At 42.6% G+C, this 27,443-nt stretch overlaps 2 protein-coding genes across 9 annotated transcripts in view; one reads left to right on the top strand and one right to left on the bottom strand.

The window, feature by feature from the left end:
• Window positions 1-14,054, top strand: part of AP2A2 (adaptor related protein complex 2 alpha 2 subunit) — a 42,938-nt gene extending 28,884 nt beyond the window's left edge. For 3 of the 5 annotated variants that reach the window (NM_001396271.1, NM_001396270.1, XM_046941631.1), the window contains exons 11-23: window positions 619-801; window positions 1,098-1,195; window positions 1,357-1,588; window positions 2,624-2,797; window positions 4,003-4,166; window positions 5,907-5,984; window positions 6,917-6,999; window positions 7,721-7,810; window positions 8,606-8,729; window positions 9,485-9,601; window positions 9,792-9,861; window positions 10,495-10,629; window positions 11,400-14,054. In NM_001396271.1, coding sequence (NP_001383200.1) covers window positions 619-801; window positions 1,098-1,195; window positions 1,357-1,588; window positions 2,624-2,797; window positions 4,003-4,166; window positions 5,907-5,984; window positions 6,917-6,999; window positions 7,721-7,810; window positions 8,606-8,729; window positions 9,485-9,601; window positions 9,792-9,861; window positions 10,495-10,629; window positions 11,400-11,477 — 1,626 coding nt within the window. In that variant the 3' untranslated portion in view covers window positions 11,478-14,054. The remainder of the gene's footprint in view (window positions 1-618; window positions 802-1,097; window positions 1,196-1,356; window positions 1,589-2,623; window positions 2,798-4,002; window positions 4,167-5,906; window positions 5,985-6,916; window positions 7,000-7,720; window positions 7,811-8,605; window positions 8,730-9,484; window positions 9,602-9,791; window positions 9,862-10,494; window positions 10,630-11,399) is intronic. The other 2 variants (NM_001012896.2, NM_001396272.1) reach the window with 1 other exon arrangement.
• OVOB (ovomucin, beta subunit) overlaps window positions 13,685-27,443 on the bottom strand; it is a 36,928-nt gene continuing 23,169 nt past the window's right edge. The window contains exons 27-37 of one of the 4 annotated variants that reach the window (XM_046941537.1): window positions 27,093-27,335; window positions 25,957-26,358; window positions 25,044-25,466; window positions 23,974-24,396; window positions 23,000-23,419; window positions 21,944-22,345; window positions 20,376-20,798; window positions 18,583-19,005; window positions 17,429-18,034; window positions 16,345-16,447; window positions 13,685-15,789 (exon numbers count right to left, since the gene is read on the bottom strand). In XM_046941537.1, coding sequence (XP_046797493.1) covers window positions 15,612-15,789; window positions 16,345-16,447; window positions 17,429-18,034; window positions 18,583-19,005; window positions 20,376-20,798; window positions 21,944-22,345; window positions 23,000-23,419; window positions 23,974-24,396; window positions 25,044-25,466; window positions 25,957-26,358; window positions 27,093-27,335 — 4,046 coding nt within the window. In that variant the 3' untranslated portion in view covers window positions 13,685-15,611. The remainder of the gene's footprint in view (window positions 15,790-16,344; window positions 16,448-17,428; window positions 18,035-18,582; window positions 19,006-20,375; window positions 20,799-21,943; window positions 22,346-22,999; window positions 23,420-23,973; window positions 24,397-25,043; window positions 25,467-25,956; window positions 26,359-27,092; window positions 27,336-27,443) is intronic. The other 3 variants (NM_001397413.1, XM_040701671.1, XM_040701673.1) reach the window with 3 other exon arrangements.

Raw genomic sequence — 27,443 nt, 5'->3', positions numbered from 1 at the left:
AATCAGTTGATGAGTAGCTTAAAAAACTTCTGTGGTGTCTACTTACTTGTGGATAGAACTTCATAGTCTGTGTGCTGTAAGGACACTGTTGCAGTCTGAAGATTCCCCAGAACGATGGCTTATGATCAGTTAAAGGGTGGTGTGACATCTATTTCCTTCCTCCTGGTGGGAGAAAAATTGCAAAAGGTGTTATACCCAGTTAGTAGCATTTATGAAATGATAGCCAAAATCTATGCTTGTGGTAATTATTTTGTTCAGATAAGCAATAAATTTTCTTGAAATTATCCTTTTTAAACTTTTTTTCAAGAAGTTTTGAGTTTTTAATCAGTGCTGTCTCTATGATGGCTTAATTGGTGATTTTATAGCAAAGCATTCAAAACATACAGCCACAGATGCAACATATTCAAATGTATTGCTAGGAAAGTATTTACATACCTGGCAGCTATGTGTTCTGGCACAAAATCTGTGTTCATCTTTTGCTTTTACCATGGGAGCGTGTGGGCTGAAACTGAGGCTTCTGTGCTACAGTGTGATATCACTGAAAGGATATGAAGTAAATCCTGATATATAGGTTATAGCAGAAGCTAGCCAACCTTGTTGATTCTTTTGTGTGTTCAGGTTCTGAAAGTTGCAATTCTAGCAGAGAAGTATGCAGTGGATTATACCTGGTATGTGGACACAATCTTGAATCTGATTCGTATTGCTGGTGACTACGTCAGTGAAGAAGTATGGTACCGAGTCATTCAGATTGTTATCAACAGGGATGATGTTCAAGGGTACGCAGCAAAGACAGTTTTTGAGGTGAGAATAATTGGATGGATTCAGAAGGAAATTATGTTACCTGGACATTTTCTGAAATGTGGTAAAAACAGAAGTCTTTTACAGTGGTTATTTTCCCCTGAGTTTTCTGGATGCTGGAATCCAAACTGAGTAATAACTTGGTGATCCTTCTGGAAGTATGCAACCATTATCTGCTAATATACAAAAGTAGTCTAGGAAACTGAACAAGGGAAAGACAAGGGAAAAATGGGAAAAGGGAAAAAATATCTATATTTTTAATACAATACAGATCAATGACTATTACTGTGTTCCTACAGGCCCTTCAAGCTCCAGCATGCCATGAGAATCTTGTAAAAGTAGGTGGCTACATCTTGGGAGAGTTTGGTAATCTGATAGCAGGTGATCCAAGATCAAGGTAAAACACCTTTTAATTTCATTGAAGTACTTAAAAAAAAAATCCATCTGCTTAATATTCTAAAAGTCAGTTAACAAATGATTCAGCTCTTTATAGTAATGCCATTGTGGTTATCACGTCAACAGAATCTGAACTAATTATTTTTCTTCCCCTCTTTCAAGTCCCCTCATCCAGTTCAACTTGCTACATTCCAAGTTTCATCTGTGCAGTGTTCCTACCCGAGCTCTGCTTCTGTCCACCTACATCAAGTTTGTGAACCTGTTTCCAGAAATCAAAACTACAATTCAAGATGTATTGCGCAGTGACAGTCAGCTAAAGAATGCTGATGTTGAGCTGCAGCAGAGAGCTGTTGAGTATTTGAGGCTCAGTACTATTGCCAGTACTGATATATTGGTAGGTATAGAACGCTTTTTATTACGCGGAACTCTTTACCCATTTCTTCTCTTAATAAGTAAACTTGACTAAACCGTAGCTGTTTGCTCAGAAATCTTAATGCAGAATTAAGGATCTGTAACATGGATGCTGGTTCTTCTTAGTGTACATAATTCAGCTCTTTAACCTAAAACTAAAATCAAAGGTGTTACTTCTTTGGTAAGGTAAATGACTGCTTGTATCTTAATGAAAATATTCTAGGCTTTCAGAGATCTGATAAGCATTTCAAAGATCGATTTATTGGATCAAGTCCTCAAACTCTCAAACTGTCTGATTTCTTCCACTTCCATTCCTCCACACAACAATCCCCTTGTCTTCGTGTCCTTTAGCTTTGAGATCATTGAAAAATTAATGGCATCTCTGAGTGTGAGTGAAGGAAAGTAGCGTATCCTAAAGAACGCTTGACAAAGGCAATGCATAAATTGAAACCAAATAGAAAAGGAAGTTCTCACTTAATCCTTACAGATTTTTTTGACGCTGGTGTTAAACAGTTGCAGACTGTTTCAGAAGATCTGCGAAATCCACCTGTTTGCTGGTGGGCACAAAACTTTTGTCTAGAAATTCCAGGTGCTTTAACCTGATGCTCTCAGATCTGTCCAGAGCATGGTGCTCTCAGCCTAGACACCTAATAGGTGTCTAGGTCTGACTGGATCCTTCGGTAATCTGTGGTTTCAGGTCTTGGTGTAGGTCTGCTATAGTCTCCTCCCTCCCTCTTCATTTATTTATTTTTAAATGTACTTTATCAAGCAGGTAATACACTCCAGTTCTTCTAAGCAACAGCTTTGGGAGGACTTCAGAAAGTTTTAAATAATTTCTATTAAAGGCAGGTCTTATCTACTACTGTGTACCAGACCACGTATATAGTTATTTTCTGTGCAGGTAATTATTTCTTCTTTTGCCTTAATGTCTCTTCAAACACTGGGAAGTTGATTTGGCTTATTCTGTAATTATAATTAGTATACTTTTTTTTTCTTTTTTTCTTTTTCCTGTGATAAGGCTACAGTGCTAGAGGAAATGCCTCCCTTTCCAGAGAGGGAATCTTCTATTTTGGCTAAACTCAAGAAGAAGAAAGGTCCAGGCACAGTTACTGACCTGGAAGAGATTAAAAAGGAGAGGAGCTCTGATATGAATGGAAGTGCTGAACCTGCATCTGTCAATGCCAGTGCTGTTGTGAGTTTCAAATCTGTTCTTACTTCACTAACTCAGAGGGTGTGCAGGTGAGGAAAGACTGGTTTCCTTGGCTTTTTAGGGGCTTAAAGCTTCTTGTCTCAAATTTCAGACTATGCATGTTTGCTATACAGTTGTCCCTCCTTTGTGGGTATTTTGAGAAATATTGCTGTAGTCTTAGAAATCAAAATTTCCTTGCTGATGGAGCTGTAGTGAAGGTGAGGTGTTAGAAATTGAAGTTTCTCCTTTTAAAGTGTCAGCTGTTCTACTACGTTGCCTAACATGCCTACTTCTGCATCTTGTGTAGGTTACTGTTGTTTTTACTAGTAGTGGATAATACTTGACTGGGATGTCCTTAAATCAATAATTGCTGTTTATTTGATGGTACTGTTTCTGTTCAGTTATGGTACGCAAGTCTTCATTTTTTTCTGTGCTGAACCACCTCGTTTTAATGTCAAATGAATGATTCCCTTGACATAATACTTGTTGCTGTTCTAGTTTACAGGTTATGCTTATAAATACAGTTGAGATGCAGTAGCATTTTAGCATGCTCCCTGCTTTACAGCTTACTCCTTTAACTCTTACAATGTATGAGTATACATTCCAAATGAGTTATGTTTGAATGGACAGATATATCTTTCCTGCAGAAGAGATGCCAAACATTCTTTATGTGCCAAATTGGCTGATGTATCTGGTATTTAAAATGGTATTCTGCCTTATGAGCTTCACTTCGAATTGCAGCAGTGTAAGAAATTCTGCTAAGTTACTTTCATTGCCAGTTTGGATGTCACCTTAGCTTGGATGCCTGAAGATGAACTCAGAGTTCATCTCATTGCTTTGAGTAGTTTGCTGATTGATTTCTGAAAAGATTTAGCCAAGGATTTTTCTGTTATCCTGCATCAAAGTCAGTCTTCGGTGTATAAGAAAATTTTGAGTTGGCTTGTGTTTGAATTAGGTCTGTAATTTTGTTCTTGTCTCATGACTCGCATCCTCAGTATATCTGACATAATGTAGGGTGCTAATATCTAATGCATGAACACTTTATTTAACAATCAGTCTCTGCTTTGCTCTTGCACATGACTTGTGCACGTATGAAGCCTTTGTTTTATTAACAGCGCATGATTCTGTCTCCTGGTCACTGGATTTGTTCTATTTGAGCAAATTTATATATTTTAAGATCTGATCTCTACGTATCTTGTCTTCCCTAGTCTACTCCTTCTCCATCTGCGGATCTGCTGGGTCTGGGTGCAGCCCCTCTCACCAATTCAGCTCCCCCACCTTCCTCTAGTGGTAGCCTGCTGGTGGATGTATTTTCAGATTCAGCTTCTGCTGTTGCACCTCTTGCTCCTGGTTCTGATGACAACTTTGCAAGGTAATTAAGTCATCCTCTAAGGCATCTGGTAAAGCATTTGTCTACTAAAGCAGGATTAGACAAAAGAATACAAACACTAAATAACTTTTTTTTGTTCCAGTTTATTGGATGCATTCCTGGTAGTAGTTGTGCATCAAGAGAGGTATTCTTGAACTTTGTGCTGGATATGCTATCTTTATCGAATACCTCTGCTCATGGGAAACTGAGTCTGTAGTAATCAACCTGAGAACGTTAGCCACACAGTCTTGTCTAGCTTTCATGCTGGTTTTGCTTCTTTGTTAAATGAAGCTGCCTGTGCATCTTAACGATATATCTTGAATTTGGGCCATATCTGGCCTGATGTGTATCAGTTTAGGTTTGTCATGTTTCCATAAAGTATCCCTGCATCTTCATGCTTATGGCAAACTGATACTGAAACAATGAGTTGGTTTATACCTGGAGATACTGGTTCTCAGAATTTCAAGATATACTTAAATTGTTGTGCCACTGTCTGACAAACAGGTGTAAAAAAAAAGAAAAACAAAATAAGCTCATATTTGTTGGGATTTGATACAAGTGTCTTCCTAACTACACTGCCAACTGTAGTGTCAGGCAGAATGTATTATTAAGCCCTTTAATATTAACAGACACTGTGCCTATGCTCAAATGTTATTTGGCTGAAACATTGTAAATAAATATTATAAGATCACAGTGTACCTTAAAAATCTCTCATTCTTTGCCCAGAGAACAGGTTACTCTTGTCATGGACCAAATTTTGAACAGTGTGGTGACAAATTTGCAATGTATCTCAGTATGAAATATATAATTAATGAAACTAATCTGCCTGGAGCATTGAGGATTTCATGAGAATTTTATACTAGACAATATACTGTTGCAGGTTTCCAGTGAATAAGACTTCTGTATTTCCCTTGGAAGGCAATAAGTGATGTTCAGTAATGCTACACAGTATTTGAAGAAGCAACACAAGATTGTTAGAGCTTTTTCTAAAACGTTTTTTTTTGACATAAGAGTAGCAGCTTCATAAACAGAAGTTTCCTGAAAAGTTTTCTCTTTCTGCTGAAGAAAGCGTAGCATTGCCCAACCCCTCGATCTGTCTGTCTGTAGGTGATGAAACACTTCTCTCGTGCTATTGAGAAGTTGCCTTTCGCAGTTTCTTGCCACTTTTTAATGCTGTTGTCACTTTTGCTTCTAATCTGTTACTTGAGTAAGCCATTCTCTCTGTGCCCATATATTCTTGCCAACATTTTAAATACTTGTGAGCATTGTAACTGATATACTTGTAATCGATCACGCGGCTGTGGTTAGATGTACCACTGATGTTGATGAGGTCTCTGCTTCAAAGCACACACTCGCAGTAGGCAATATACATCTACATTTATGGTTTTGAACTAAATCTTTTTTACAGTCACAAGTAACCACGTGAAAGGATTTTGTTAAGAGGTATAAACTTGAGCTCCTGAGCACCTTCAGCCATCTCCTGTCTTCAGGAGGAATTGCTGGTTCCTACCAGTCAGGGAGGGGTGGGCTGGGGGAGAGAATTGGGAGGGGGGAATCATTTAATGCCTAAAACCTTTCTAGGTGTAATGAGCTAGGGCAGCTAATTAATTTTTCATGCATTAAACTCAGCAGTGCCATTTTTGAGGAAGGAGGTAAAAGAAGTAACTAAGCACTAAGCTGTCTTTACTAACTCCTGCTGTCTCTGTCGCTACCACCTTTCTTCCTTTGTGCTGCCTGAACTAGCCCTGACCTGGCTTCATCTGAGGTAGTTTCTGAGGAACCAGCTGATACTGTGCATGATGCTGATGAGCTTTTTCACAAGTAAGCAATACTAAAACCTTGCAAGGCTGGGCAACTTCAAGAATATAGTTACAAAGCAAAACTATAGTGTACATTGAGTTAATACCAGCAAAAGTAGACAAGCATACTGTTGAAGTTGTGACTAGAAAACGTCTGTAGATGCTGTGTATATTACGACGTGCTTGTGAGTAAATATACAGCTTAGAGCTGGCTTTTATGAGTCAGTGCTATCACCTGCTGCTCTAAAATAAGACGTTTGCCAGTTGTATATTGAGCTTTGCAACTATTCACAAAAAAGAAAGGAAAAAAAGGGTAAACTGTTAAAAGTACTCATATTTGGAAGTATGTTTTAAGTGCCTTGTATGACAAAGGCTAATGTTTGCTGACCACCTCTTCTACTTTAAGTGAAGGGTGACAGACAGAAGGACTGAAAACACTGCAGAATGTGCTTCTCTCAAAATGACTGAAAAAAAAAATACAACTCCCAAGTCAACATATACATGATACAGAACTGATAAAAACAAGGAAACTCTTTTTTTCTTTCAGGTTGAAACAGTCAAAGCTACCAACTTTTGAATTCTGCACCAGCCTAATGAATTTCAGAAGTTGTCAAGAATATGAATAAGAAAAATCCTAGTCTGTTGCCTGGTCCTTTTTTGTGTGTGTGTGCGTGCGTGTGTGTGTGTGTGTAGCATATTGTGGCTTTCTTTGTAGTTTCTCAGGCATCTTATCAAGTAGAAATTTCAGTTATTTTAGTGTTCTACAAGTGATGATTTTGGTTGCAAAATGCATTTGTCTTTTTTAACTGCAGTTTTCTGCAAAGACCTCTCTTGCAGACTGATGCTCTCTAGGTTAACAACAGTCTTCATCCTCTGTTTAAACCCTGAATTTTGTGGTTCTAATATTGTTTAATATATCTTAATTTAAAACATATTTACTCTCTCTTCCTTTAGGTTTGTGTGTAAAAATAATGGAGTCCTCTTTGAAAATCAGTTGCTACAAATTGGATTGAAGTCTGAATTTCGACAGAACCTGGGTAAGTTTTCAGGCTGAGTGGCTATCTGAATTAATCAAGCCCAAAGCCAGCACGATGTTGGGGTTAGGACTTACTGTTAAAGAAGGAATGACATTTCAGGCCTAACCTGTCCAGAAATCTTTGCTGTTTGTGCATCCCTAACATCTGCAGGTCATTGTTTTCTTAGACCCCTTAGTTGTTTTGGTAACTGAGATGAAGTGGGAGCCTAAGAGTTCCAGTTCTTGCTGCCTGTTTGCAAGGCTGATACAGGCAGAGTTAAAAGGAACCGTTCTCCTGGTTTTTTCATTTTACTTATTTATTTTATGGTAGAGCTTATTGTAGTAGTGTGATGCACGGTGTATTTCAGACATACGTCTGTGATAATACATTAATGTACAGGATCCTGAAAGCATCTAGTAAAGACCTAGGAATAGAGCACTGACCTGACTTCTTCCCATCTCTATCACTTTTGATACCATAACAATTTTTTAACATAGAGAATAGCATTATCCAGTAACTGGAAGACTTCCACTGATTATTTAAGTGCTTGCATGATAGCTACTGTTGTTTTATTCTGTGAATATCTTTGCAATATAAACCATATAGGTTATGCTGCATTTTAAAAATCTGATTTAAAGAATGGTAAAAAGTCAACGCATGAGATACTTGAAGCACAAATAGTCCAGTATGATTTTGTGTGATATACCTCAAGCTGCTAATGCCTCTATTCTTCTGTTCCTAGGACGTATGTTCATTTTCTATGGTAATAAGACATCAACACAGTTCTTGAATTTTACTCCAACAGTAATCTGCTCAGATGACCTTCAACCAAATATCCTTAAAGGCAGTCCTGGCTGCCCATTCTTTTACGTTTTGTGTTTTAGGCTGCATGTAAGGGTAATAAAGCTGCTGGATCAAGGCTTCTTATCCTTGAACATGAAGGAATAGGAGCTTGCTGATGCCTTTCTGAAGTTTTTATCAAAATCTTGAGCAGAGATGGAAAACTCTTTCAAAAACTCTGGTTATAGAGATGTTTTTTCCTGTGGAAATAAGGGGATATTATTCTGAGTGTATTATTCTTAGTAAGCGTGTAATGTAACTCTAGCTTTCTCTGCTGTCATGAAGTTGCTGCAGTATAAATGTGGTGTCCTACATTATCAGATGACTTCTGACAAGCTGTAAGTAGAAGAGTGCACGTGCTCGAAGATGACAGTACTTGAAACTAAGCTTTTAATTTACAGTTTCTTCTTAATGTTTCGTATTGTAAATTGAAAATTTCTGGGAGTGTATGTAACTAAATTTGTTTGACTCAGCATCACTGCAATATTCACATCAAAATAACATAGTTTGGTGGCTTATATTGTTGAGCGTGTGCCTTCAAACCTTTTTGAGGGCATCTTTCTTAAGGAATTTTCCTATAACTCCCAGAATTGTGGGAGTTACTGCTTCTATATGTGTCAATAGGGGAAGAATATTTTTAGCTTTACGAGAATTAGACTTTGAATTTTCAGAAGCATAGAGAAAACCGGTGGACGCAGTGTGAATTCTTCCTGTAGCTTACCCATATTTTTTTAATAAATAGTAAATATTGTCAGTTCGTTGATTGGTTTCCTTAGCTACTTTTCATGCCTGAATCTTCAGACAAAACCTGTTGACCCCACAGTGGATGGAGGTGCACAGGTTCAGCAGGTTGTGAACATTGAATGTGTGTCAGACTTCATGGAAGCTCCCATTCTGAACATTCAATTCAGGTAAAAGCACAGTAGTTCAGTGCTATTGATTTAACAAAATAAAGCATGTTTCAGTTGCCATGGCTCTCTAACTGACACGAATATAGACACACAAAGTCCAAAGCTATCTTGGGCAGATGATTTACCTGAACATTTGATACAACAAAACTTGAAGCTACCAGAGGAGGGAAGGAACGCTTTTGGAACAGTCTGATTAAAAAAAAAAATAATAATAATAACCTGAAAAAATGTCTCAAATGCTTCTGTTTCTGCTATGCATGTAAGCCAGCTGCCACCTTTTCTGATGAAATCTTGATGGGGAATATATGTTGAAACTTCTCCCTTCTGGAAACTAACATTTGTGCAAAAAAAAAAACTTGGATAAGAAATAGATGTAGCCGAAACCAGAATCTTGTTATGTCAGCTCAACATCAGCCTTTGGGAAAGACTCGTGTTTGCAGTCCTGGTTTCTGGCCTGCATTCTGTTATTCAAGTTTTAACTGTTTTTTACTGGTGTATGTGTGTATCTAGAAGGGCAGCAAATTCTGCCGACTCACTTTCATGTGCCATCTAACAGAACCAATAAATCCATACATCACTGGATATTACATTCAGTTACGTCTGTAACTTAGAAATAACATCATCTGCAGTTGATGGATTTTAATGATCAGACAATTGCATCTTCAAGTTCCTCCTCAATTGCTTGGTTAATTTAGGATGAGAAACTGCTGGCACTTTGTATTACACACGTCGTGTTCTGTCTACTCTGTATGCAGGTACGGTGGAACATTCCAGAATCTTTCAGTAAAATTACCCATCACACTGAATAAATTTTTCCAGCCAACAGAAATGTCCTCTCAAGACTTTTTCCAGCGTTGGAAGCAACTGAGCAAGTAAGACCTTCTCTGTATTTACACTTGGGGCTTTTGTGGTAGACCAAGGAGAGTAAAAGGGTATACTGTGAATGTAGTTCGTACACACTTAGTCCTGTGAGCTGTAGGCTTCTCCAATAAAATGAGTTGCTGCTCAACAATACTGTACATACTACATGTTAAGAAATATTCATCTTGCCTTGTCTTGCAGTCCTAAGCAAGAAGTACAGAACATCTTTAAAGCAAAGCACCCAATGGATGCAGAGATCACAAAAGCAAAGGTTGGTGGTAGTGTAGTATCTTGTAGTGGTATAAGGAAGCATTGTTCATTTTAGCTTATATGGCAATTGGATTATCCTGTCCACGTGTATCTGACCCTTGGCAGGGCTGGGCTGACTGAGCTGCTTCTGGGTATGGATTGAATTAAGTGTAGTCTTCAACAGCGGCTGGAAACTTGAAGCTGTGTATGAAGGCATAAATTTAATGCTTAAAATTGAATTGGAAGAAACTTCAGACCTTGATTTATATTAGGGTCTCTAGTTAGAGAATAAAACAGCATAGCACTGTGGCTTTTTATGGAGCTATCTATCTGCCTTAGGCAAAGCAGAAATGACTCTAGTGACTGCAGAAATGGCTTTATCAAAAAGAGGAGAGGTTTAACTTGAAACTTAATAGTTTCTCAGTAATTTTCCTGAAGAACTCTTTTCAGGTGCAGCTCAACATCAGGCATAATTCCATCACTTTAAAAATTTCTATTGTACTAACACTGGCACTGAATAACTCTTTAATCTTTTCACTTGAAACAAATTAGTCCCTTGCTTGTTTTACTAGTGAATGGTGGCTGTGCTCTGGTAAAGTTTGGTTTTTTTTTCTTTTTTGTTCCCACATGTAAATCTTCTGGGTCTCTTTCATAGATAATTGGCTTTGGGTCGGCCTTACTTGAGGAGGTGGATCCCAATCCTGCTAACTTTGTTGGTGCTGGTATCATACATACAAAGACTACTCAGATTGGATGCTTGCTGCGCCTTGAACCCAACCTCCAGGCACAGGTATCTTTTTGTATCTACAGCATAAATACAAATTCTTGTCTGCACTAAATTGAAAAAACAAGTCTATATCTGAAACTCCTTAAGGTATTTATAGAAAATATCTCTTGCAATTGCTGATTGTGATTGCAAGCTTTAACAAGAAATGAAATTGCAGCAGGTAGTCCTGACATAGCTTGGTAAGCTGTTGCTTCATAGGAATTCTCTTCCACGTGCATATCGCTGTATTACTCCAGACTGTCTGTGGATTATCTTCCCTGGAAGGCTGGAAATGTTTAGTGTTATTCTTTTATGCACCTTGGACAAGGCTAAGTACAACTTCCTTTGTTGTTAAAAAAAAAACCATCGTACACAAGTGAACATAAAACTATTCAGAGGAAAAATATCTGTAAAAGCATTTTGCTAGAGGTTTTATCAAATTTAGATGAGGACTAAAAGTAAATTTGGGGCATTAGTCTCCTATTGTCCAAACAAGTGATGGTAGAGTCTTTAGACTTTCCCACAGCACTTACTCCTTTAAAAGGAAAAACCAAATCTGGGACATCACGTTGTCATTAAAGCTTAGGAACATTAGAACAACAGCATCTTTCCCAACAAGGGTTTGAAAGAGCTGAATTGCTAGGTGGCTGCCTGCTTCTGAATGTTTTAACATGAGGTCTTATCAAATCTAACAAAACAAGTAAATAGTAACTGGTTAACTTTCATTAGTTGTCAGGATATTAATTTAATACCAAACTGTGTTTAAAAATATATTTATTTGTGTTCTTTTTCAGATGTATAGACTCACACTACGAACAAGTAAAGAAGCTGTATCTCAGAGGTTATGTGAATTGCTGTCAGAACAGTTTTAATACTAACCATGACAGTTTTTTGTTTTTCCATTTATATCATTGTCATCATACTGCAAATAAATGTCTTGTACATCACTGTCTGAGTACTGCAATGTTAACCAATACCAGCTCCCTGCCTTAATAGGACTTGCCCCTTGTTTGAAATTGTGAGTGTGAAATGTACAGTACAGGGAAGTGACTTTTTACATTAAAATGGCTTTTAGTATGTTACACAAAGTGTGGGAGGGCTGTCTTTGTGTTTCTTTTATTGCAGAGGTCCCACTTTTAAACTTGTTAAAGGGAAATTGACTTTGATGTAGTAACCTTGGGTTTCAACTGGAAATGGCTAGTAACATTCTGCCTTAGTGCCTTTAACAGGTACTCTCTCTGTTCTGAGCTGAAGAAAAAATGGGTTGATGCTCAGTAGGGTCAATTGAGACGTTAATATATCGTCAGTGTAAAGTTAAACATTGCTTCAAGTGTTGTACTGGATGGGAAGGGCAGATTCCAAGGTGTGTTTGAACATGATTTATGTGAATGCTTATGTTGACTGTCACCGATTTTTGTTCTATTTGAGAAATGCCACAGATCCAGAGTCATAAAATATTAATCTTCTAATTCTTTACATCTTAACTGTTTTTTGATCTTTGGAAAGTGGATTGAGCACAAAAGCTATTCTTAACCCTTCTACTTATCTCAAATAATGAGGTGAGCTTCTCTGGTAGGTAGTGAATGAGTGCGTGTTTGTTTAGTCAAATATTCTGTTTGTTTTCTTCTGCTACCCTTTAGATTTAGCAAGTAGCAGTCCTGATGACGTAGCTAACTGCAGAGTATGGGTTCTCATCAGTGTGGTATTGTATAAAAGAAGAAGAGGGAAAAAGTGGGCACTTGAAGGCTAAGGCATGCACTTTGTAGACAGATATTTAATTTTAAACTCTTTTCCCCCTGATGTACAGTGCTAAAACTTGAGAGGTTGAATAACTGGTATCTGTACAGTTTCTGGTCTGTTATTGGTGGTAAAAATATCCAGCACGGTGTGGAAGACTTGTATTGAGATTGGGAGTAGAAAGGCTGAGTGTGTTCAGCTTATACAGGGGCTTTTGCAACCAAAACCATTATAGCTTGTTCCACGTGAGCCAACTCTCTGCACAACAAAGTGGGCTTAAGTTTGGCTCACATCATTCAAGTCTGGAAATGCACCAAAGGCTGTTAAAACAAAGCAGGTGAGGTAGGGGTTAAGAACTGTGGGCATTGTCACTGATCAGCACTACAGCTCAGGATGAACTAAGAGGTCAGTTGCTGATGCGAGGAGTGAACCTCAGGTCAACATTCTCTTACTTGAAGGAAGCTTAGGACTGTTGTCTCACAACTCGTACAGCCAAATATACTATTGAAATAAAGGCTTTGGGTAATGGGGATGGCAATGAAAATGAGAACGCTGCTTTGCACACAGGAGGGGAAAGGATTCTACTTGAGTGACTATGATTTGCTTTCTATCAGTGCTTAGAGTTAAAAGATGGAACTAGGCGATGAGAGTTTGGTTTGGTTGAAGGCTTGTGATCGTACTTGAGTACCAGAGAACTGAGGAGCAAACGTTCGAGTGTGGTGTGTGTGATTGTGGTGTTTTGTGGGTTTTTTTTCCAGAAGTGGTTGGTAAATATGGAACTTATTGGCTGTAAAGTTGTCTATAGACCTTGTCTTTCTGGAAAAGTTCTCTTGAACAGTTGACCCTTTCGTGGCCTCTCGAGCATCTAATCAAGGCTCTCTGATCACAGATACTATCTTTTGAAAAATCTTCATAAGCATTTCCTGCAGTCAAGTTGGTAGTTGGCAGAGTACTACCAAACTACCTTGTATTTTGCCCTTTGGAGGCTGTGTGATCTTTATTAATCCTGTTGTCTTAACCATGTTGTTGGCTACTGTGTTAAAAATCCGTTGTGCTGAACTAAGGGAGTCTTAGCAGAGACAGGGAGGAGCTTCTTTCATTTTTTCCCCCAATTCCTATTGTACATCTGTTTCTCTGGATATGTTCTGTTTCCTTGTTAAAGGACATCTCAAGACACGCTGTACTATACTAGTTCACTTAGCTTTGGTTCCAGCTGTGCTAAAAATGTGCATTAAAAATATGGGTAGGAGGGGGGAAAGGGAAAGCGTCTTTTCAGTGGTGACTGTGTTAAGCTTATGATTGTTCACATTTTGTACTAGATGTCAGCTCAGTGAAGCCATGAGCAGAACAGTGAACAAATTAAGGGTAAATACTTGATTTTTTCTTTTGTTTTTTTTTCGTGAATGATGGTTAACTTACCAAAGTGATGTATCCTTTCAAGCAGGCAAAGTAATTTCTGCAGTAAACAGTGTTATTGTTTTCAAGTACAGTATTTTCAGGCATTGATGTGTGAAAATAACTGAATAGCAAAACAGGTAGCATTTGTTCATTCTTGACCTACACTCCAGTATGTAACATTTATGGTGATTGTCTTATTTGTATAAAACAAAGTTCTGTCAAATTAAGTGGAGAATTTTCATATAGAAGACTATATATTAGACTATATTCATCAGAAGAACATATTAAGATTAAATAAATGATTAGAATGGTAATCAGACTGTCCTTTCTTGTCTGGGGGAGTGGGAATGTAAAGGATAATTGCCCAGAACGGTTGTTTTATTTCAAATATAATGTTTTGGAACAGCAACTGGTGTGGGATGGTAAATTCTTTCCTACAAACTTCTGGTGGAATGTTTTGGTTCAGTCTTCCTGGCCTGTGGATCTGAGTTTGGGTTTTCTGTACGGTGTCTTTTTTTTGTTGTTGTTTTTTGTTTGTTTGTTTGTTGGTTGGTCATTTTACAAACACTCTACTCTGAAAATTTGATGTAGAATCTTTCTTCCTAAGTATTTGTATATTTGACAGTGGCTGAGCATATAACAGTAAATTGATGCAACTCATCACAATACTTTAACATAACCTGAAATAACTATTTTCTGGATTTCAGCTGTTTCAAAACAGTGGCTCTTTTCTTGTTTCCCTTCATTGCAAGGCATAAGTAGCAACTTAGGTGGTGTCTCATACATTGCTTTCCATGTTACTGTGCTTGATCAAGGGGGTAAGCAGGAGGCTACAAAAGCACACATCTGTTATTACACCCAGGCAGGATTTGGAATAAGTTACTTGGCTGTAAAAGAAGAAAGTACCTGAACTGTTAAATACTTCACTCAAACTTTTTGTATGTTCGTATTTTGCTTCAGGCTCTTAGTAGTTGTCTAAAACTCACTTAAAATTATATACAACTCTTTCTCAATTGAATTGCAAACAGTAGTAAAAAAAAAAAAGTATCTCTACCAGCAGCAAGTAGAAATTTCTTGGGTGAACTACCTTTTTCCTGTTAGATTTATTGTGTGGTAACTACTTTGATGCTTCAAAACGTAGCAGACAACTACCCTGCAAATTTCTTCTTTGTCCTGAAGCCACTGCTTATCTGCATTAATGACATTTTGAGAAATGCCCCACATGAAGGATGCAGAGAGGTACCTCCTCCCACAGAGGTTTTGGCTCATGTAGCACCTTGCAGTCTGACAGCAGCTGCCTCCAGAAGATGAGCACAAGCACTGCACCTGCTTTCAGAGGAAAGGCAGTGGCTTGCCTTGATTGTCTCTTATCCTGGTTTATGCAGTAATGGGCTAATCCACAGGTCCTAGTTCAAGTGTAGCAAACCTAACAGCCTAATTGCAGTTAAAATAATTGGTCAAACAGTAAGAAATTATTTAACAAATCCAATTCCTACTTTATTTGAAAGTCAAAATTCTGTTACTGCATAGCGCACAGGCCAGTGTTCAGCCTCTAGTTAAGTATTGCCCTGAGCAAGGCTAGATGGTCTATGACAGTCTTTGCTCCTAAACCGTGCCCACTCTTTCTCCCCACCCCTTTCCCTCAAGATTAGGAATAATTCATCATTCAGTTAATTTAATTGATGCTCCAGGTAGCTGTTCAGGAAGCTCCCTGGAAGGTTAATCTGTATAATCAGTACCAAAGAACTCCCAGCAATGAGCATTCGACGTGGAAATATTAGATTGTAATTAATGGTTAATGTTTAACAAAATTAAAATAAGAAGTTAAAAAACAAAACAACACCTGTATCTGAAGCTATCTGAAGGTCTGGCTATTGTATGCAGCTGTCAAAGTTGCAAACGCAGCCCCCAAACACAGTTATTTCCTTAGTGAGCCTTTTGCCGGGGTTATCTGGGTCTTCACATGGTAGTTGGAATTTCTCCTTATGGAGCTGAAGTGGTCTACAACAGCTGCATGCTGCACTGAACACCATATTCTCAACATTCAACCTGTTTGGAAGAGAGGGAGGATCAGGTAGGATTAGTATACAGCCTTTTAGGTTTTGTTCAGGAATGGATTTTGAAACAGTCTTGTGCAAGGCATGCAGAAGCAGCTCATCCACCTGGTGCTACGCCACTGATTAGCACTGCAAAATGTGTAATAGGTGAAACAAGAAAATCCTTTTGGGCTTGCATGAAAAAGATATTTAGGCAAGAATAACTGTGAATGGAAGAAAACATGGTAGTCTGACTGTTATCTTAAATAATAATAATAATAAAAAACAACCCAAACCTTGCAATATTGCCATACTTTGTTTAGAAGTTCAAGTGAGAAGATATTCCCTGTTTGCACTCTAGATCTCTATGCACTGTTGTTCTCTATGGGTGCTCTTTCTAGTTAGCTGGCTCATACCCCAACTCTACATTGCTGGGTATAGATCACACACATCTTTTTCTCATTGAATTGTAAAGGGAGTGGTAGCTGACAAATATCACTACTGACAGGTGCTGAAGAAGAAACAGCCTTAGTGTACTTAGATTATTGAAATTCTCTGGTATCCTTACTTTGTTGAAGATGGACACAATCCTTCACATCGGCTCAAAGTGACGTTTGCAGAACAGCCTTTGTAAGTTATGTTTTCTTCGTATTCCACTTTTTTACAAAACTCTGTCAGACATTGAAAAAGGACAACAAACACATTAACGATGGAGTGCAAATTAAGTCTAAAAAACCTCTATTCCACTATGGAACCACAAAGACTTAATTGAAACAATGAGCTGGCTAATTTGCATGGAATTATTTCTGGTTCACAAACTAGATGATGGATGCAGTGGACTTGAAAAATTCTTGATTTGGTCATTTTTAAGATTTTGTTTCTTTAAAGACATAATAATATCAGCTAAAGTTTTGAAACTTTTACTTTTTTCTTGAAACTTTCTACTTTTTTCTGGTCATTCCCATACTTGAAGCAAGGCACACTAAGTGTTACATGAAGCAAAAGCAGTTTTATATGAAGCATTTTGTGCACCTCACTCTGCTCCTGCATGATTCTCATCAGGCTCCCTGCTTGAAGAAAGGTTATAGATGAAACAAGCATTGGTGAAGGCAAGGCTCATTTAATACTGAGGTAGGAACTGGAGATGTTGAAAATGAATCACACACACTAATGTACTGTCCTCTTCCTGCATGTCATAAACTAAGAGCCAACAAAAAGGAGAATGCACAGTGAAAGTGGGATAAGATGGAAAAAGACAGTAGAGGCAGTATGATATGGTTGCAGTATACTTTCCAGATAGGTTCTCCTTTGTGTGTGGAACTAACCCAAAAGAGAATGCAGGAATTGGCTGAAATTGAGAAGTTCTTTGTTTCCTGAGTCCTCATACAGCGGTTAAGACATAAAGACATTTATAACTGCCCCTCCTCCCCATGTAAACATCAGTGCACTGCAGGAAGCCTGCTGTTATGAGAACAAAGACTTTAAGGCAACTTCTCTATATTAATGCAGAAAGCTCAAAACCAGAAGATACAGTCAATGTATACCATTGAATTAGCAAAAAATACTTAATATCTCAGAAAAATTCACACATGAAACAAAAAATATACTAAACTCTAAAATACGATACAGCAAATGACAAGGATATACTTTACCTTGCGGTACTGTTGATGGCCTAACAGGAGACAAGGAAGTTGAAAGACCAGAAGTGACAGAAAGAGATGATGTGGTATGTGTGGTGGTTAATGTCGTCGTTTGAATAGACGTCTGTTCAATGGATGGGATCTCTGTGGAAGCAGTAGTAGTGATACTTGGAGCAAACTTAATTGTGGTGGGTAATAGACTTGGGATCACAACTGGAGAGGATTTGGCAGAGGCAGCAGTAGGAAATGCTACTGAAAATGTTTCACCAGGTGGAGTAAAAGAAAATGTGGTATTGTGTGTGGAGGATGAATATGTAGCACTCTCAGAAGAGAGAAATGTGGAAGGAGAGAGGGTTGTAAGTGTAGGCTCTGGCGTGGATGTTGGCGGCGAAGTAGAGAAGAGTGTGGACGAGGCAGCAGATGGCAGCCTGGTGCTGAGAGCACTGCTGGGGGCAGGGAATGTTGTTGTCAGTGGGACTTCTGGGCTGCTGGTGGGGCTGGCCTCACTGGAGATGGAAGTCTTGGAGATGCTGGTGGTAGCAGGCATGACAGTGGTCTTTTCTGTGAAGATATATGGCACCACGTGCAGTACAGTTGTCTTTTTGTGGGTGGAGGTTGCTGGAAAGAAAGCATAGGTTGATTGAAGGAAAACATGGGAAGAGAAATGATGATGTCTGTTCCCAGACAGAAGCCCCAGGCTATGCATGTGGGGCGGTAGGATCTTGCCGCGCTCTTAACACTTGCTGGTCAAAAGGCAGGAATTGGCCACTGGCTCCTTTCCCACCCTAGAAAGGTAAGAACAATGTCTCAGAGCTGCCCTCCAGCACCAGAAAACGAAGAGGTAGAAGGCTACCTCACTCTGGAAGAGGAAACTCTGCATGTGTCTGTTTCCATTCAAGACACTGGCACAGGGCACTGTCTGCCTGCTCCAACGCAGGCAGGGTGTTCTCTCATAGAGAATGGACTCCAAGGAAGAAATGAAGTTCCTCCCCAACCAGAATCACAGCACAGACCCAGCAACTCGCCACAGGTCCCAAGAGTGACAGTGCTAAAACCAATGGGCAAAGGAGGGAAACAACAAAGTGGTGTGTGCTGAATGGTAGGAATGTAGGGTGAGAACTGGGAAGAGCAAACACACCACCTTGAAGAGCAGGAGGAATACATACCGGGAAGAGATGTGGTCCGGACTGTCGAGGATATAGTTGAGAAGGGAGAAGATGCAGATGATGGCAGCAGGCTGGTTTTGGCTGTGGAGAGAGTGGAGGATGCAGGTGTAGGCGACTCTGTTGGAGCACTGGTTGTTAGGGGAGAGAGTTTGGGCCTTAGGGTCGTAGGCGTGGACTTTGGTGTGGAAGTTGGGAGCAATGTGGAGAAGAGCGTAGATGGCGCAGTGGATGGTAAGCTAGTGCTGAGAGTGCTGCTGGGGGCAGAGGATGTTGTTGTCAGTGGGACTTCTGGGCTGCTGGTGGGGCTGGCCTCACTGGAGATGGAGGTCTTAGAGGTGCTGGTGGCAGACACAGTGGGAGTAGTCTTCTCCGTGGTGACTGACGGCACAATGTGTGGCACAGTTGTCATTTTGTGAGTGGATGCTGCATAAAGAAAGCACAGCTCAGTTGAGAGTGGCAGGGCAAGAAAAAAATAGCAGAAGAGATGAGCTGTTCTCATGGAGAAACCTTCGGGCATGCATGTGGGTAATAAGGTATGGAGCATGCCACAGTGCTGTGCAGCATGCCTCAGAAACAGCTAAAGCACTGCTGTACTACCAGCACGGATGATCACAAAGCAGAACATCAGGCTAGCTGCTCCTAGGAGGAAAGGATGTTCCACCCCAACTCAAAGCAGGGCATAGTCCCAGTACCTCAACATATGTCCCAGGAACAACAGTGACAAAAGCAGAAGGTAAGGAGGGTGATAACAACATGGAAGGTGAACACTACATGGTTTGTGCTGTGAGGTAGGAAACAGAGGCAAGAACTGGGAAGAGCAGGCAGAGCAGTAGGAAGGACTAAATGCAGACTTACAGGGTTGCAATGTGCTCAGTATTGTCAAAGGCACAGTTGAGAAGGGAAAAGAAGTAGATGATGGCAATGGGCTGGTTTTGGCTGTAGAGAGTGCCGAGAAGATGGGTGAAGGTGACTCTGTTAGAGCACTGGTTGTCAGGGAAGAAGGGTTGGGCCGTAAGGTCGTAGGCATGAGCTTTGTTGTGGAGGATGGGAGTAAGGTAGACTGTGTGGACGGAGCAGCAGACAGCAGCCTGGTGCTGAGAGTGCTGCTGAGGGCAGGGGATGTCATTGTTAGTGGGACTCCTGGGCTGCTGGTGGGGCTGGCTGCACTGGAGATGGAAGTCTTGGAGGTGCTAGTGGAAGATATAGTGGGGGTGGTCATCTCCGTGATGATATATGGCACCATGTGCAGCACAGTTGTCGTTTTGAGGGTGGAGGTTGCTGCAAAGAAAGCTTAGGTCAGCTGAAGGTTGAGGAGTAACAAGTAAAGGGTAAGGAGGCTGGCTGTTCCCAGGCAGAAGCCCTGAGCTAGGGATTTGGATCAATAAGGTAGGACTGTGCCACACGGACTACCTCCCTCTGCAGGAAGATGGGGTAAAAACAGTGCCTCAGGGCTACCCTTCAGTACCTCAGCTACCTCCTCCTCTTCCTGGAAGAGGAAACTCTGCATGTGTCTGTTTCCATTCAAGACACTGGCACAGGGCACTGTCTGCCTGCTCCAACACAGGCAGGGTGTTCTCCCATACATAATGGACTCCAAGGAGGAAATGAAGTTCCTCCCCAACCAGAATCACAGCACAGACCCAGCAACTCGCCACAGGTCCCAAGAGTGACAGTGCTAAAACCAATGGGCAAAGGAGGGAAACAACAAAGTGGTGTGTGCTGAATGGTAGGAATGTAGGGTGAGAACTGGGAAGAGCAAACACACCACCTTGAAGAGCAGGAGGAATACATACCGGGAAGAGATGTGGTCCGGACTGTCGAGGATATAGTTGAGAAGGGAGAAGATGCAGATGATGGCAGCAGGCTGGTTTTGGCTGTGGAGAGTGTGGAGGATGCAGGTGTAGGCGACTCTGTTGGAGCACTGGTTGTCAGGGAAGAGGGCTTGAGCCTCAGTGTTGTAGGTGTAGGCTTTGGAGTGGAGGGTGAGGGCAAGGTGGATAAGAGTGTAGATGGGGCAGGTGTTTGCAGCCTTGTGCTGAGGGTGCTGCTGGGGGCAGAGGATGTTGTTGTCAGTGGGATTTCTGGGCTGCTGGTGGGGCTGGCCTCACTGGAGATGGAGGTCTTGGAGGTACTGACAGAAGACGTGGTGGGGGTGGTCTTCTCTGTGGTGATATATGGCACCATGTGCAGCAGAGTTGTCATTTTGTGGGTGGTTGCTAGAAAGAAAGCAGAAGAATCAGTTGAAGGGTAACCAGGGAAGGAAAAGGAGAATGGCTGCTCCTGGGCAGAAATTCCAGGCCAGGCAAATGGGCAATAAGTATAGGCCTATGCTGTCCTGACTCTTGCTGGTCGAGAGGCAGGAATTTGCCAGTGCCTCCTGCCCTTTCTCTCTCCATATTCTGCTGCTGCTCAGAAGAGTAGGAGAGAGCTCTTCCAAGTAGAAGCCCTCCAGCACCTCAGCACCCTCTGCTTTTCCTCAGAAATTGAGCCTTTCTGCACATCCCTTTATCCAGCCAAGTCACTGATAGATCGTCCTGTCTTCCTGTTTCATGGAGCACAGAGCAGGTTCCAAGTGTGAGACCTGTGCCCCAGCACGATAACTCCAGTACCTGGAGGGGAGAAGATGCTGAGAGGGCCAAAGAAAATGGCAGCTCATGTTGACTCTAGATGACTTCTCGGACCCTGCTCAGCCACTGGCTCAGTTCCCCTCATGAGAAAGGGGGGAAAGAACTGGAAAGGCAAAAGAAGGGAAAGACTCAAGTGTCAAAACACAGAAAGAGGAATAACTGAATAGAAAAATGTACAACAGAAATTAACGTCCAAGTGATGCAAAAACAATTGCTCACCACCTCTTACCAAGCACACTGAGGTTATACCAGCCTTTGAGGAATGGCTTTTTTGAAAAATCTCAGCTCTGATCTTATTGCTGACTATGAATTTGTATGGCATGGAATATCTCATTGGACAGCTGGCATCAGCTGTGAAAGCTGTGTAACTCTCACCATATTGCCCAATCCTAGCCCAGAGAGATGCCAGAGAGAGAAACAGACTTGTTCATGATGTGCCAGCACACTTCATAAAGATCTAAAGCATTACTGTGGTATCAGTGCTGTTAAGTCAAAAAGCCAAAGCAAAGCATCAGTTGGGTTCCAAGGAAGAAAAGCTCAATCCAAGGAGCATGGGAAGAATCAAGACAGTCCTTGGGATGTCAACACATGTCCTATGAGTGACAATGTAAAAAGCAGCAGGTAAAAAGGGTGACAATCAAAGAGGGTGACAACTGTGTGGTTTGTGCTGTAAGGTAGGAATGTACAGTGGGAAGACCAGGCAGAGCAGTGAGATGGGCAGGAGGGAGACTTACTGGGATATGATGTGCTCATTGCTGTTGAGGAAACAGTTGAGAAGGAAGACGGAGACAGTGACAGCAGGCTGGTTTTGGCTGTGGAGGGTGTGGAGGATGCAGGTGTAGGCGACTCTGTTGGAGCACTGGTTGACATGGAGGAGGGCTTGGGCCTCAGGGTGGTAGGCCTGAGCTTCGTTGTGGAGGAGAGTGTGGAGGGAGCAGCAGATGGCAGACTTGTGCTGAGAGTGCTGCTGGGAGCAGAGGATGTTGTTGTCAGTGGGATTTCTGGGCTGCTGGTGGGGCTGGCCTCACTGGAGATGGAGGTCTTAGAGGTGCTGGTGGCAGACGCAGTGGGAGTAGTCTTCTCCGTGGTGACTGACGGTACAATGTGTGGCACAGTTGTCATTTTGTGAGTGAATGCTGCATAAAGAAAGCACAGCTCAATTGGGAGTGGCAGGGCAAGAAAAAATAGCAAAAGAGATAGGCTGTTCCTATAGAAAAGCCTTAAGGCACGAATGTAGGCAGTGAAATAAGACCATGTCACAACAGCTCTCCCTGAGCAAGAGTCAAGGAAGGGCCAGTGGCTTCTGCCCTTTCCCTCCCCATCCTCCTCCTGTCCAGAACGTTGCAGCAAGGACAGCACTTTAAGGGTGCCCTCTGGCACCTCACTACCCTCTGTATCTCACTGGAAGAGGAGCCTCTCCACATGTGCCTGTCTCAGCCAAGACATAGGCAGAGGGCACTGCCTACATGCATCAAGCTGAGTATGGCACGCTCCAGGTGAGAAACCAGTGCCCCAAGTGAATTCCCCAAATCCCTGATGACAGAATGCTGAGAGGGCCTTAGGGAAGGGCAGCCTGTGGTGAATGGTGAATCCTCATTAGCAGCTAAGCCTTCACTCAGCTGCTCACTCCATCCAAACAAGCAGAACACCACAAATACCACAAGCAAAAATGCCACCATCAGTGGGCAAAGGAGAGTGACAATAAATCGGTGTACACTGTAGACCAGAAATGAAGAGCAAAAACTGGGAAGAGCAGGCAGAGGAATGAGAAGGGCAGGAGGAAGACTTACTGGGTTGCGATGTTCTCATTGCTGTGGAGGACATAGTTGAGAAGGTGGAAGATGTTAATGACAGCAGTGGACTGGTTTTAACTGTGGAGAGTGTGGAGGAAGCAGGTGTGAAGAACTCAGTTTGAACACTAGTCACTGGGGAAGAGGGCTTGGGCCTTAGTGTTGTAGGGGTGGACTTCATTATGGAGGTTGGAGGAGAGGAGGTGACTGTGGATGGGGCAGCAGATGACAGCCTAGTGCTGGGAGCACTGCTGGGGGCAGTCAGTGTCGTTGTCAGTGGGACTTCTGGGCTGCTGGTGGGGCTGGCCTCGCTGGAGATGGAGGTCATGGAGGTGCTGGTGGTAACAGGTGTGGCAGTAGTCCTCTCCGTGATGATATATGGCTCCACGTGCAGCACAGTTGTTGTTTCATGGGTGAAGGCTGCAGGAAAGAAAGCATTAGTTGGTTAAAGGATTACAAGGAAAAAGATAGGAAGTAGGCTACTCCTAGACTGAAGCCCCAGCCTATACAGAAAGGCAGTGAAGTATGACCTTGCTGCACTGACAGCTGCTGGGCAATTGGCAGGAATTGGCCACTGGCTCCTGCCCTTTTCCCCCCCCTCAGCAAGGTGAGATAAGAACAATGCCTCAGGGCTGCCCTTCAGCACTTCAGCTAACTTCTCCTCTTCCTGGAAGAGGAAACTCTGCATGTGTCATGTCCATTCAAGACACTGGCACAGGGCACTGTCTGCCTGCTCCAACACAGGCAGGGTGTTCTCCCATACATAATGGACTCCAAGGAAGAAATGAAGTTCCTCCCCAACCAGAATCACAGCACAGACCCAGCAACTCACAACAGGTCCCAAGAGTGACAGTGCTAAAACCAATGGGCAAAGGAGGGAAACAACAAAGTGGTGTGTGCTGAAAGGTAGGAATGAAGGGTGAGAACTGGGAAGAGCAAACACACCACCTTGAAGAGCAGGAGGAATTACATACCGGGAAGAGATGTGGTCCAGACTGTCGAGGATATAGTTGAGAAGGGAGAAGATGCAGATGATGGCAGCAGGCTGGTTTTGGCTGTGGAGAGTGTGGAGGATGCAGGTGTAGGCGACTCTGTTGGAGCACTGGTTGTTAGGGGAGAGAGTTTGGGCCTTAGGGTCGTAGGCGTGGACTTTGGTGTGGAAGTTGGGAGCAATGTGGAGAAGAGCGTAGATGGAGCAGTGGATGGTAAGCTAGTGCTGAGGGTGCTGCTGGGGGCAGAGGATGTTGTTGTCAGTGGGATTTCTGGGCTGCTGGTGGGGCTGGCCTCACTGGAGATGGAGGTCTTAGAGGTGCTGGTGGCAGACACAGTGGGAGTAGTCTTCTCCGTGGTGACTGATGGCACAATGTGTGGCACAGTTGTCATTTTGTGAGTGAATGCTGCATAAAGAAAGCACAGCTCAGTTGAGAGTGGCAGGGCAAGAAAAAATAGCAAAAGAGATAGGCTGTTCCTATAGAAAAGCCTTAAGGCACGAATGTAGGCAATGAAATAAGACCATGCCACAACAGCTCTCCCTGAGCAAGAGTCAAGGAAGGGCCAGTGGCTTCTGCCCTTTCCCTCCCCATCCTCCTCCTGTCCAGAATGTTGCAGCAAGGACAGCACTTTAAGGGTGCCCTCTGGCACCTCACTACCCTCTGTATCTCACTGGAAGAGGAGCCTCTCCACATGTGCCTGTCTCAGCCAAGACATAGGCAGAGGGCACTGCCTACATGCATCAAGCTGAGTATGGCACGCTCCAGGTGAGAAACCAGTGCCCCAAGTGAATTCCCCAAATCCCTGATGACAGAATGCTGAGAGGGCCTTAGGGAAGGGCAGCCTGTGGTGAATGGTGAATCCTCATTAGCAGCTAAGCCTTCACTCAGCTGCTCACTCCATTCAAACAAGCACAACACCACAAATACCACAAGCAAAAATGCCACCATCAGTGGGCAAAGGAGAGTGACAATAAATCGGTGTACACTGTAGACCAGAAATGAAGAGCAAAAACTGGGAAGAGCAGGCAGAGAAGGGCAGGAGGAAGACTTACTGGGTTGCGATGTTTTCATCGCTGTGGAGGACACAGTTGATAAGGGGGAAGAAACAGATGGCAGCAGGCTGGTTTTGGCTGTAGAGGGTATGACAAATGCAGTTGTAGGTGACTCTGCTGGAGCACTGGTTGTCAGGGAAGAGGGCTTGAGCCTCAGTGTTGTTGACGTGGGCTTTGGAGTGGAGGTTGAGGGTGAGGTGGAGAAGAGAGTAGATGGAACAGGAGATGACAGCCTGGTGCTGAGAGTGCTACTGAGGGCAGGGGATGTTGTTGTTAGTGGGACTTCTGGGCTGCTAGTCGAGGTGGCTTTGCTGGAGATGGAGGTCTTGGAGGTGCTGGTGGTAGACATAGTTGGTGTGGTCTTTTCTGTTATGATATAAGGCACCACGTGCAGTACAGTTGTCTTTTTGTGGGTGGAGGTTGCTGAAAAGCAAGCACAGGTCCTTTGAATGTTGAAGATTAACAAGTGAAGGGAAATGAGGCAAGCTTTTCCCAAACAGAAGTCCCAGGCTATGTGTGTGGTGAGGTAGGATCTTGCTGCACTGACCTCTGCTGAGGAAGAGATAGGAATTGGCCAGTGGCTCCTGCCCTTTCACCCCCAGGAAGCTGGGGTAAGAACAATGCCTCAGGGCTGCCTTCTATGTCAGCACCCTCTGCCATTCTCTGGAAGAAGAAACTCTCTGCATGTGTTTGTGTCCATTCAAGACGCTGGCACAGGACACTGTCTGCCTGCTCCAACATAGGCAGGGCATTCTCTGATAGCAGCAATGCCAAAAACAGTGAGCACAGAAAGAGTGAAAACCACCTGAAGGGTGACAACCCTGGAGTGCATACTGTACATCAGAAATGAAGGGGAAGTACTAGAAAGGCAGTGAGAAGGAGTAGAATTGGGAAGGATTAGGGGGAGACTTACCGGGATGTGATGTGCTCAGTACTGTTGAGGATACAGTTGAGTAAGGGGAAGATGCTGATGACGGCAGCAGGCTGGTTTTGGCTGTGGAGGGTGTGGAGGATGCAGGTATCAGCGACTCTGTTGAAGCACTGGTTGTTGGGGAATAAGGCTTGGGTCTTAGCGTTGTAGGAACTGTTTTTGGCATGGAGATTGGAGGCAAGGTGGAGAAGAGTGGAGATGGGGCAGGAGTTAGCAGCCTGGTGCTGAGGGTGCTGCTGGGGGCAGGAAATGTTGTTGTCAGTGGAATTTCTGGGCTGCTAGTGGGGCTGGCTTCACTGGAGACAGAGGTCTTGGAGGTGCTGGTGAAAGATGTGATGGGGGTAGTCTTCTCAGTAGTGAGAGGTGGCACAGTTGTCTTGGAGGCTGCCATTGGAAATCAGAAGTTGATTGGTCTTGTTATTACACATGCTAAAGGCAAGTGACACAAGTATTTCTTATGTTAAAATCTCTGCACGAGGGTATGGACAAGAACTGCAATATTGGAACCCAGTAACATCTTTTGCTTTAAATCAGAAAGAATGAATGGGGTTATGATGCATAGAATTTCTCATTCCACCAACCTTCCCCCCCATCATGGCAGGCTATTATTCATTTAGAAGAACACCCTTCATCAGTTTGTTTCTGACTGGTCATCTTGGAATTTTTAGAGGGGAAGAGGTATCTGTGCTTATACTACCAGTAAGTTAGTTCAATATGGATCATGTCTGTTTCATAGTGTGTTGGAAAGGGTTCCTGGAACAACTGAGGCTACTGATGGAACAGGCATTAATAACTCTTATCTCTTTCCTGACCAGAGCACCGCTACGAGAGGAGGGCCTGTGTTAACTGGTCTCCAACTGCTAGCTGTTGGGCAGAAACTCAGACAAGTCTGTAGGGTGATAAAGCCCTGTGCCCCAGAGTCAAATGCCTGAAGGGGTAAGGGAGAAGGATGTAGTTAAGGGCAACGTGACTGCCTGAGTTTGAGTCCCGTGGCAAGAGCAATAGAAATAGAAAATGAATATCAAAACTGAAATTTGTGGAACATGACACTTAGAAGAAAAGGGTGGGAGCTTGAAGGAGCAGGCAGCAGCATGAATCAGGGCAAAAGGAAGCCTTACCTGGATGTGATGGTCTCAGCCGTGTTGAGAATGGAGATGAGGGGGAAGAAACAGATACAGCTGAAGTGGCAGGTAAAGAGCTGGGGGTCAGAGATAATCTTGTCAGCGCAACTTCTGGACTGCTGGCCTCTGTGGAGACAGAGGTCTTGGAGATGCTGCTGGCCAGTGTCACAGGAGTGGTCTTCTGTGTGATGAGATGTGGTACAGCGTGTGGCGTGGTTGGTCTTTTGTGGGTTACAGCTACTGGGAGGAATGCACAAATAAATTGAAGGTGGTAGGACAAGAAAGGAAGGTGGAGGGAATGCAAAGATCCTAGGCAGAAGACACGGGCTGGGGATGGGGCACAAAAGG

The sequence above is a fragment of the Gallus gallus genome, chromosome 5 (assembly GCF_016699485.2).
Source record: "Gallus gallus isolate bGalGal1 chromosome 5, bGalGal1.mat.broiler.GRCg7b, whole genome shotgun sequence".
Lineage (NCBI taxonomy): Eukaryota > Metazoa > Chordata > Aves > Galliformes > Phasianidae > Gallus > Gallus gallus.
Note: the sequence above shows the minus strand (reverse complement) of the source record. Positions and strands in the feature narration are given on the sequence as shown.